The sequence below is a fragment of the Notothenia coriiceps genome, unplaced genomic scaffold (genome assembly GCF_000735185.1).
Source record: "Notothenia coriiceps isolate Sejong01 unplaced genomic scaffold, NC01 NC01_scaffold00014291, whole genome shotgun sequence".
In the NCBI taxonomy this organism is placed as follows: Eukaryota; Metazoa; Chordata; class Actinopteri; order Perciformes; family Nototheniidae; genus Notothenia; species Notothenia coriiceps.
This window is the reverse complement of record NW_011346992.1, coordinates 37,374-49,078: the sequence shown is the minus strand read 5'-3', so window position 1 is coordinate 49,078 and position 11,705 is coordinate 37,374. Positions and strand designations below refer to the sequence as shown.

Here is an 11,705-nt window from a genome sequence, read left to right as displayed (position 1 = left end):
AGCTAACAATGCTATTTACAACCGGGTGTCCGCAACTAACAATGCTATTTACACCCGGGTGTCTGTAGCTAACAATGCTATTTACACCCGGGTGTCCGTAGCAGCTAACAATGCTATTTACACCCGGGTGTCCGTAGCTAACAATGCTATTTACAACCGGGTGTCCGCAACTAACAATGCTATTTACACCCGGGTGTCTGTAGCTAACAATGCTATTCACACCCGAGTGTCCGTATTTAACAATACTATTTACGTCCGGGTGTCCATTATGGAAAAGCTAACAATGCTATTTACACCCAGGTGTCCGCAACTAACAATGCTATTTACACCCGGGTGTCCATAGCTAACAATGCTATTTATACGGAGGAAAAGAGAGAGGGTTTTATTTTCTGACGCTGCGTGATTTCCCCGACACACCGAGGACACATATTTATGTATAAAAGACATTAAAAAAAGTGCATTTTGCGTCCCCTTTAAATAAGGAGTGTTTCTTCCCAGGGTGTCTTTCCTCTTCACAGTTTTAAAACATGAATCACGCTAAGTCTCCAAGTTAAACTGAAGAACTTATTCCTGCTATGGTTTTGCAAACGATGCATTCACTTAAACATAGTTGATGAAAATGGGTGACACAGTGCATGGTGGTTTTATTGTGAAAAATCATCATTAATGTTAGTGTTAGAGCCAGTATTTAGTTTTCTATAAACAAAAAGGCCACTTAATCGTGACGTCTGTAGTCAACACAGCATAAAAGACTACAACTCCNTAATTGTTTGTATATCTTCAAGAAGTTGTTTATCAGAAAAAAGCATTTTAAAAAGGAGAAAAATCTGTTCATTTAGTTTGTGATCTTCAGATTGTGTTGATCTTCACAGAGTCGGCCCTTTCAAAATAAAAGCATCTCCTTGTTATAAACTCCCTAATCTCTTGTCCTGTAAACTCATCTCGTCTAGTCTCCATGTGAACTCTGCCTGCAGCTCTGAGTGTTTCTTACTTTTTGAAGCGATTTTAAACATCAGGGTGGGTTTGTTGTTCGCTGATTGGCCGGTTCCCTGATCGCTGTCGATGGTTTCCATGGCGTTCACCAAATTATCCTCCAGCGTCTCCCTGGTAGACAAAACAACAAGGACGGTAATCAAAACATGTTTAATGGAGTCCCATAAACAATAAACAAGGACAAAGTCAAGAGAGTTTTTTTTCATAGAGAACATTGTAAAGAACATTTACCTAATGTACTTTCAGTAATCTGCCTGAAAAAAAAATATAAAAACATATCCTGTTTTATATATTATCTATATATATTTATCCAGTTCATCCTGTTTAGGTTCCATCATAATATACATATTTCCTCAGGGTTTTAGAGCTCTTATAGAGCAAGCAGAGAATAAAAAGAAAGAAAGAAGATAACTTGAAAATACTCAGCATTGATGTAAAGTAGGTGTTAAGTTCAGAATTGAAATCCAAAGGTATGATCCAATAACTGTGCTCTCTCCCTCATTAAGAAATTCTACCTCTACCAATGTTGGATAATCCTCAAAGCCCGGCCCACTACATTTAACAGCACAAAGTAAAATGGCTAGAATGAGAATAAATATTGGAGATATTTAGCCGTACATGTTTAATCTAGAGGAGTTTGTTTTTGCTTTAAAATGGGTAACGTACTGTGCCACAGCCAGCTCCAGCTCCTCGATCTTCTTCTCCAGAGACGTCTGCAGGTCGCTCTTATCCACCGAGTACTCCACGAAGAACGCCTCCAGGACGAAAGCCACGAAGATACTGAAAGACCACAGCAAATTATAAATGTGATCTATATTTTCTTGTCTTACATGTTGCCAGGATTTAAAGACTGCAGTAAAAAGCTCTTAGCTGTTCCCTGTTAGCAGCATGTCCCTGGATGTACAGATATATATCCCGGGATTAATTGAATAATTATGAAAACTAGAAATCATGGTGGCTGTCAGGGAGGATCTGCAGCTGTAAGAGTGACTTTGTTATCGGTCAATTGAATGGCCAATCCACAAAACATTTCCCTTCCCTTTGATGTGCACAGTTTATGCCCAAGGAGGCTACCATTTTAATTGGAGGAGGGATAATTAATTAATAATAAAAAAGGGGTTTCGGCAGAGAGTGGCCTATTACTAAAAGGTGCATAACTTCTAAATTGACCGATGTACCAAAACTCAACCAAACCTTTGTCGGAGCAAACATTGCACTGGGCAAAGACTCCCTCTTTTTTAAGTGTGTGTTAGCCCTGCCCCTCTACTTAAGCCACACCCTCTTTGTGTCTGAATGCATGCAGGTAAGGGGATGCTTGTTCTATGATGAATGGACATTTCTTGGTAATGGAATCAGATATAGTATATTTATCTGAATAGAAATGTGTTTGTTATGTGTGTTGGACATGACTGAATTATGAATCTGAGAATGTGAATATGGCATTTCTGATACAAATTTCCTGTTGATTTTAAGACGCCTGCATACACCTTCACCCCACATTGTGTATTTTGTCCGCTCCCCCTCCCCCTCCGCCAGAGTCTTACTTGATGATGACGATGACGACTATGATGTGGAAGAAGACGAAGAAGAGCTTGGCTGACCCGTGGGTGACGGCAGCAAATCCGCTGCTGAGCAGTGAAGTTACGTTAAGGAATAAATTAGTTTAACATTCGAATCAATCAGAACAGAAACACCATTATGTATCTTATCTGATTATATTTTACAGCATTCAGTTGCATAGAAGATTAAAATGATCTATCTTTTCTTTGCTTTTACACTGAGTTGTATATGTTAGCTCAGTGCTAACAGCATATCCAGCTTAATTTGCTAAACATTTGGCTAATTTCACGACAGCAGTGATGTTCTTGCTTTTGTGACCAGGCTGCTGCTTTTGATTTACTTTAAATGTCATTTGAGTTAGTTGGTTTGGTCAGGTGAAGTTAAATGACCAGCAAATGGTGACAGACCTGAAATGAAACCCAGTAAAGAGGGCAGTTCTGGATCTATAATAAAACCCAACCAACAGTTGAACTTCCTGTGAGAGGCGTTCAGGGGAAGGATATCGTGCCACTGGTTGACCACAGTGAGCTCCACCAGCAGGATGAAGGACGAAACCACGTTGTTGAAGTTGTTCTTGCAATAGTTGAGTTGAGCGAAGTCCGTTCCTTTCAGCAGAACGTTTCCACAGTACGCCTTCGCCGGGTCGCTGGAGTCCTCGTAAAACTTCACCTTGTGTTTGAACAACTCCATCCCCACCATGGCAAAGACGTAGTACACCACCTGGGGAGGACTTTCAGTCAGCGGCAGCTTCGCTACAAGTTTTTTGACACAACCGAACCTACGCAACTGCCCACATTAGGTCTTTTTTTTTTAAGCAAGCTGATGTAAGTATGATGTGTGGAAGGAGGCTACTATTAGAGAATGAAATTGCAAGACCAGTACAAATGAAAGCCTGTTCCAATGCTGGAACCACAATAGAGGGTGGAGCTAAGTACAAGCAAAAATGATCAAGATATGTTGGGTAAAATTGTTTTAAAAAATTCCCTTTTTGATGAATTGAAAACAGATGTGAAAAGGTTAAAGTTGTAGGGGGATAGCACAGAAAACACCACACTGTGTGCGGGCTGTCCCGAATACCATTTTTCGGGCTCCGGATATTCGGTAATAATCAGCAGCGAATATTCGAATATTCGGGGGGTGGGCGTAGTAATCAGCAGCGAACCGCTCCAACACGTGTATTTCGGTGTATTCACGGCATTCATTTTGTTTTTCTACAGTATTGTTGTTTTATAGTTATTTGTTAATGTAACCCAATTTGTGTTCTTTGAAATTGAAAAGGATATCGCATTGTGTTTGTTACTTTCGTTGCAGTTGTATTAAGTGTAATTTGGCTTGGCTTCCTATTTATGGTCATGCTTTTATTTTGAAGGAGAGGTAGCGCTGTTGACAGGAAGTTGTTGTTGCTTTGGAAACAACGTGACAGAGATTAACGGAGAAAAGTGATATCTACATATAAAGACGGAGAAAGTAAATGATAGCGTTTATGGTTAAGTGTTAGCACCCCCCGAAGAGGCACAAGCTCTTACGTTGATATTGGAGATTTCAATAAATTCAATTTGGAAAAAAAACGGGGGAAAAAACGAAAAAAATAACAAAACGAATATCCGAATAACAGAATTGAAACCTGAATAGTACTCCAACGAACGAATATTAGGATATTCGAATATTCGGGTACAGCCCTACTGTGTGGTAGCAACCTGTCAAACCCAATGAAGCCCCATCTTGAAGCATACTCTACAGTATTTATCCATTTTACTATTAATGGGACCAAAATGTTATAAAATTACATCATGCTGTAAGGAAGAATACATGAAACTAGCTAAAGAGACCATTAACAAGTAAAAAAAAAAAGATAACTGATGTCATAAATCAAGTAGGATGTACTGTAATATTTTCATAGACTTCTATACAAACAGACTCCTTAAAGCTACCAGTGGAGTCGCCCCCTGCTGGATATTAGAGAGAATCCAGGCACAAGGCACTAATGGCCTTATAAAGCAGCTGACTCAATTTGTTTATTACACCACCACTAATACTAGACATTTTAGGGGAATATCTAAACACTTGAAGCCTAACAATATGGTTCAACTGGCAATCTTCTATCAGTAACTCACAAGGATCAGCTGTCCAAATGTGAGGATGGCTGGTCCGATCCTGATCAGGGTGTTGATGATCGTACGAAACCTAACGGGGAAGAAATGTATCGTTGTGAGTAAAGAAACACATTCAGACAAATATCACAACTCTGTAGAAATATGGACTAATAAAGACAGAAGACTGACCGATGATACAACGTGTCCTGGTGTCCAAACGTAAGTCAGAGTCTATCCACGGTGTCTAACCCTTTACTTTTGCAGATTATGATATAATACCTCAAGCAATAACTTAGAACTACCACTAGGTTTGAGTCAGTCAAAGAGGAGTTAAAACCTTTTGATGCTGTCCACGACTCGGATCAGTCTGAGGACTCGCAGGATGAAGACGATGTCCAGGATCTGACGGCTGGTGTAAGTGCCCACTACAAAAGGACACAAACAATTATTCAGAAAGGCAAAATGTCTTTATTTTCCCAGTAGGACCTTTTCAACTTGGTGGAAAGGTGTAGCATTTGTTAAGGGCGAACCTATATAACAGCAGAAGTACAGGAGAAGATCTGAATCACAGGATGGATACACACATTATTTTCTTCTGGATTTTGGCTCTCACATTTACCAGATCAACAAAGCAGAACTGTAAATGGTAAATAGACTGTACCTAACTATAGCTCTTTATCAGGTATTTTCGACCCCTCAAAGCGCTACGAGTAGTTCACCCATTCACACTTTATTCATGCATACAGCAGTAGTAGAGTAGTACCACTTGCTCTAGGGAAGCTAAAATTCACACACATTCACACACTACTCATCGCGAACAACTCAGGATTAAGTATCTTGCCCATCGACATGTTGACTGCCAGGCTGGGATTGATCCAACAACCTTCTGGTTGAAAGACGACCGACTCCCTCACAGCCCTTGTTTTTACTTAATGGATTCAGATATACAGTAGAAAAAGCGAACTTACCTGACATGGAGGAGTTGATGATAGTGGCGATGAGAGCAGAGATGACGATGATTGTGTCAAACCTGAAAACACAAATCAAATATTACAAAACAAACTTTTTAAGTTAGGCGTAAATACTTTTCTTCGACAGCGATGATGCTGAAAGCAAAACCGGCGTTAGCGTAAAAGAAGCTGAAGGCTTTTCTTCCTGTTCGTTTTCATAAGATGTCAGTCTGTCCCCGCCAACATGTTGAACAGCTTTATATCATGGATGCGTTAATAGATCTGATCCGAGCCTTACTGTCAGTTTGCCCCTATGGTCACTCGCAGTATTGCAATACATAAATCCCACAAAATAATTGTCTTTATAAACTTCCATTATAAAATAGATGTATATAACACAGTTTAAAGGACATATCCAACTGCAAACAATTATCACTCAATTTTTAACCCATTAAGGTCCATCAGTAACACTTTCCCAAAGTCCAAAATATTCTTTGGTGTAAAGAACACTTATTGTGGCTTTTGAAAGTGGCAAGCACTTTTCATTTAAATGAAAAGAGGCCATCTTTCATTTCGATATCCAGTTCTTATAATACATCCATGAAACAACCTAACACTCATAACTGAAGTCGCTGCAGCTGCTCTGCTCACCAGCAGGGGGCGCAAAATGCTGAAAACAAAGAGAACCTCAGCAGCTGCAGCAAAAAAACGTTTCGGTCTCAGCCTGCAGGGCCAATAGTGCAACTGCACTGCGATGCAATACATTTATGAAGCTTACAATGTTCAGCTTTTGTTGAAAACTATATTTTATTTATCCAAGGAGAAATTTAATTTTGTTACAGTTGCTCCATTTAAAAACAAAAAAACAAAAAAAAATGATTTTAAGATGTTAAAGTAAGAATGTGCAATAAAAAGATTGCAATAAAATAAAGACATTTATACAAACATAATAAATTAGAGTTAAATGCCCACTAAAAGATCAAATGTGCTACAATATTTAACATCAATATCACAATATATACAGGTTTTTCAAAAAAATTGTTATTAATAAGATATTATTACTACACAATTTAATTGAGACGTTTCCAACAATGTCAAAAACTGTACGTAAGGAAGTTTGTATGAACTAAATAATAATAGATATTTCGAAGGAGCTGCTGCATTGCATTACAATCGCAAGGCATTTTATAAGCCTGGAAACTGTGATTAAAAAGTCTGAAAGAAAAACACTTTTAATGAGAAAACAAAACTTTAAGGAATTTCTCATAACAAGTCGAGACCTCACAGTTTACTCTTTAGTGAGTTTTCGCATTTTTTGCTCACAATTTCTGTTAATTTTCTTTCAGTGTTTTCAATTCTTAGGAATGTTTTTTTTCTTAAACAACCTTTTATAGTTTTTACTTTCAGACTTTTGTGGTCCTAAAATCCAGTGCCATAATTTAGCTCTTTAACTCCATAATGGCACAAAAACAGCATTTAAAATAAAAAACGATAACTCAAAAGTAGAATGGGCGTCTCAAGCATCAGGGAGCTGGTCCAAGCGCTGAAGAAGCAGCAGATTTTAAACACGTGTCACATACCTCGTACTTATTATCTGGGACGCAGATAGGCTGTGTGAAATGGACACAGCTCGTTCATTGAGTTAAAAAAGGTTTCATTATAAAGTTTAATCAGAAAAAGGTTTATCGTTACATTGGAAGAGAACCTGAAAAGCACTTTTCAAACACAATTAAACATTATGAAATTTATATTATTGGTATTTTCTAGTAAATGATTCATATTTTCTTGACCCGAGATCAAGTCAATACACTTTTGTAAAAGTTAAGGTTATTTGACTTTATTTGAGTTTTTCCATTTAATGCTATATTTTTTAACTACATCCTTGAGGGAAGTGTTGTAGTGTTCACTACATTGTCTGACGGCTTAAAAAACGTATTCAATTGAAATGTATTATTATCCTATCCTTCCTGTCAAGTGAAAACCATGCATCTCCAAATTTGGTTACTCATAATTTGAATGTCAAATTAAAACATCCGTATGCACCTACAGCAGTAAAATGCAACATAAACATTAATGCATAAATAATTCTAATCCCAAATAAAATACTATATAATAATAATAAAACAGTGACAGGAAACATTTTTCCACATAATTAATGTATTTTAAAGGTCACCTATTATGCAAAATCCACTTGCAAATCTCCTGTCTTTTATGCATAAATATGTGTAGTTTTGGTATTAATACTTGTATTTCAGTAAAGGATCTGCATACTTCTCCCACCACTGCCTGCCAGATTACCCAGAATCCTTCACTCATTTCCAACCAACCTTGTGTAAGTGTGTATCAGACAGCGGCAGTGAAGCTGTTTCTCACCAGTTCCAGAAGCTGTGTTTGGAGAAGAACGCTCGGGGCTCGAACACGTAGAGCTTCAGCAGGATCTCCAGCAGGTAGAGAGCCAGAAAGGCCCACTCAGAGTTAGCGATCAGCGGGTTCTTCTCATCCAGACCAATGAACACAGCGTTCACCAGGATGATCAGGTCGTACACGATCACAAAGGCCCTGAAAACACACAGGAGTTGTGTGTCAGCTAGGGAGATGGTTTTGACAGCAATTGAGAAAGTATTTCCAAAAGATTCTGTTCAGTCTCTGAGAATCACATCACAGTTTCAGAAAAATATAACAATAAACTCTGTTAATTGAATATGCGCATTATTGCACATTAACAGTAAATAATATCCTACTTTTATATCGTGTTAGCTGTAATTTGGCCATTCAATAGTGTTTTAATCGTCAGATCAACTTTTATATTTTAACTTTATTGGTTCGGTTTTATCTTCGATTTTGAGATGTTTATATTGTGTTTATTTTCTACTTTTTTGACATCTATTTATGTGCAATACTTTGTTTAACATGCTGCTGCAACGAAAACCTTTCCCAATTTGGGATCAATAAAGTATATCTAAATAAAGCATACTTTGAGTTAATAAAAGGTTCAATCAACTCACCAGAAAGTCAAAACAATCTAATGACACAATAAAAACAGTTTTCTGTTTAAGGGGAACTAATTGTTTTGTATTTTCTGTATAAACTACCGCTACCTTAATTGTACATTTAATTATTAACCAATATTTATTTTATTTATAAAAACCTACTTTATTGTTGCTTTAAGTTGGTTAGCAATTGTCTTATGCTTGTGTGTGTATGGAGAGATTGACTAACTGCAGCTAGTTTGATGTCTGTCACTGGATTGGACAAAGATGGACATTCATACACAGTGGTGTAGTGGGGATTCTTTTACTGGGTGGACGAGAGGGGAGACACTATGGACGCGCTCGTGAACTGTCAACGGGGGGGGAGGGGTACACTCTGGACCTCTGTGGACCTGCAACTTACATGATGCCGTTTAAAAAATATAATATTAAAGGGCGGTGCCGGCCGTCTGCGAACCGAGCCGGCCTTTCTGCGCAACTAGTGCCAAAAAAATCGGGACATATTCTTAATTTGTGGGACGCGGAACAAATGATAAAAATGCTGTACACTTGGTCACCCTACACACACACACGGTGCTGCCCCTCACACACACAGGCTTCAAATCAAGTTGCATAAATGCTTGAGCTACGTTTTTATTATAATTACTGTGAAATGTAGATTATGTTTTCGTCATTATTACAACAAATACACACTTGCAACTGATAACACTGGCAATGATTTTATATTTATTAGACTATTAAAAATAAATCATGCTTCAAAAAAATGGAGGCTCCAAATAAGTGGGGGTACGGCGACCCCCCGCGTCCAACGACCACTACACCACTGTTCATACATCTATACAACTTGATAAATACCCAGTTGTACACAATGAATATCAAACAGATAAAAGATGTCTCTCTGTCTCACCGGTGTTGGACCAGTTTGCGGAGCAGGCGGCTGGGGGCTGACTGGTAGAGGCTGGGACACAGACTCTGGAGCGGGTGAGGTCTGGACTTCAGCGTGATCACCTCGATGTTCAGGAGGTCGGCCAGCTGCACGAACGCCACCTTACCTGTCAATCAAACAACAGTCAAAATAGAACAAGAAAAATTATGTAAAATGTCACCAAAGCATCATTACAGGGAAAGTTAACCCTAAAATCCAAAACACATATTTCCTCTTATCTGAAGTGCTATTTATCAATCTAGATTTGAGTTGCAGTGTGTTGAAGATGTCGACAGTACAGATGTCAGCTTTTTTGGAATATAATGAAAACTACATGGCACTCAACTTGTGATGCTCAAAGAAACCAAAAATACATTGAAATAGTTTGATTAAGAAATCATGACCTGGTTACTCCAGTTAATCCACAGACCTTGTTGAGTTTCATGAAGAAACTTTTGTTATCTAAATTATCACCGCACAGAATGAAGTATGCATCTATCCATGAACGAGAGACTTGTGACATCGCGAGGATTTAAACATTATTGACCTTTGCTGAGCTGTAACTTTAGTGACTTCAGGAGAGGAACATATGATGCAAGGGCCTCTCGAATTAGCTGTTTACAGGAAAGGACCGAGCGGACTCTAGTTCCTGTGGAAATGCAGATCCTTTAATGTGTGCAACAGGAGGTTTCCTATTTCTTACGATTTCCTGTTCTTGGGACCCTGGAGATTGATTTTGTGTAGAAGGGGAAGCTGCCAAAACTATCCTGGATGTACATCATGGGCAACACCTCACATCCTATTTAAATATCCTGATCAACAAAGGACTATCTATCTAACAAGCTAACAAGCTAACAAGAGAACGTTATCTCTCTTTTTAAAACTGGCTAGCCAACAATTTGTATCCATCAATTAAACCACCTAGCAAACATTAGCCATATTCTTAACAAGCTTGCTAGCAAATGTTAGCTATCTCCTCAGGCTAGCTAATGTTCACTATCTATCTCTCTATCTGTCCATCTATCTGTCTATCCATCTATCTATCTATCTATCTATCTGTCTGTCTGTCTGTCTGTCTGTCTGTCTATCTATCTATCTATCTCTCTCTCTGTCTGTCTATCTATCTCTCTCTCTATCTGTCTGTCTATCTATCTATCTGTCTATCCATCTATCTATCTATCTATCTATCTGTTTGTCTGTCTGTCTATCTATCTATCTATCTCTCTCTCTATCTATCTGTCCATCTATCTGTCTATCCATCTATCTATCTATCTGTCTATCTATCTATCTATCTCTCTCTCTATCTATCTCTCTCTCTATCTGTCTGTCTATCTATCTATCTGTCCATCTATCTGTCTATCTATCTGTCTATCTATCTATCTATCTATCCATCTATCTGTCCATCTATCTGTCCATCTATCTGTCCATCTATCTGTCCATCTATCTATCTATCTATCTATCCAACTAACTAACTAACTAACTAACTAACTACCTAACTAACTGACTGACTGACTAACTAGCTAGCTTATCCATTCATCCATCCAATAATATAGTGAATAAGTACAAAGTAGCAGTAGTTGTTGATGACATTTGACTCTCACATTACCCCCCCCCGTGAGTTGTAAAAAGAGTGTGAATAAACAATACGGTGTGCAATTACTCCTGTGTTAAGGACAATAAGTGAACAAAACAATGCTTTTCCCGTCTGGCTAGATATGATATCAGCTCTCCTACTCAGGTTTGTTTGCTCAGATTAAAGGCTGAAAAGGGGATGTGATGAAACAGATTTGACTTCCCTCCATGATGGAGGGTGCGTATGTAGTGACTCATCGCGATTGGGTTGGAGACGGCTGGATTGGTTGTGACCGTTATAAACCAGTCTATGGTTGTAACAGTGCAAAATGGAGAATTGCTGAGCATTTTTACCAAACGTTAATTTACCAGAGAGGAGATTTTAAAGAGCTCACGGGGCCTCCACGGCTGCGTTCAGTTACAGTTTAGATGCGGACCTCCAAACACAGAAAAACTCTTAGACCGATCCAAGTTAACTGTGGTGTAGGGCCAGTCTATTGTTTGATCCTGTTTTCCTCGTGGGAAAAATAAAATGTAATATTAGTTGGACTTCAAATAGACCAATGTTTAGGACCATTTTCAGTAATAATTTAGGTTTGATGAAGACGCGGGTTTTCTTTGT

The 11,705-nt window shown here is 38.4% G+C and overlaps 1 protein-coding gene across 1 annotated transcript in view; it reads right to left on the bottom strand.

Annotated features, from left to right (window-relative positions):
• The window catches only part of tpcn3 (two pore segment channel 3), a 22,180-nt gene that overhangs the window by 951 nt on the left and 9,524 nt on the right, over positions 1–11,705 (bottom strand). Inside the window, exons 7-15 of the mRNA XM_010774599.1 lie at positions 9,494–9,646; positions 7,970–8,155; positions 5,615–5,676; positions 4,984–5,071; positions 4,668–4,737; positions 3,057–3,273; positions 2,538–2,628; positions 1,660–1,773; positions 992–1,104 (exon numbers count right to left, since the gene is read on the bottom strand). Coding sequence (XP_010772901.1) covers positions 992–1,104; positions 1,660–1,773; positions 2,538–2,628; positions 3,057–3,273; positions 4,668–4,737; positions 4,984–5,071; positions 5,615–5,676; positions 7,970–8,155; positions 9,494–9,646 — 1,094 coding nt within the window. The remainder of the gene's footprint in view (positions 1–991; positions 1,105–1,659; positions 1,774–2,537; positions 2,629–3,056; positions 3,274–4,667; positions 4,738–4,983; positions 5,072–5,614; positions 5,677–7,969; positions 8,156–9,493; positions 9,647–11,705) is intronic.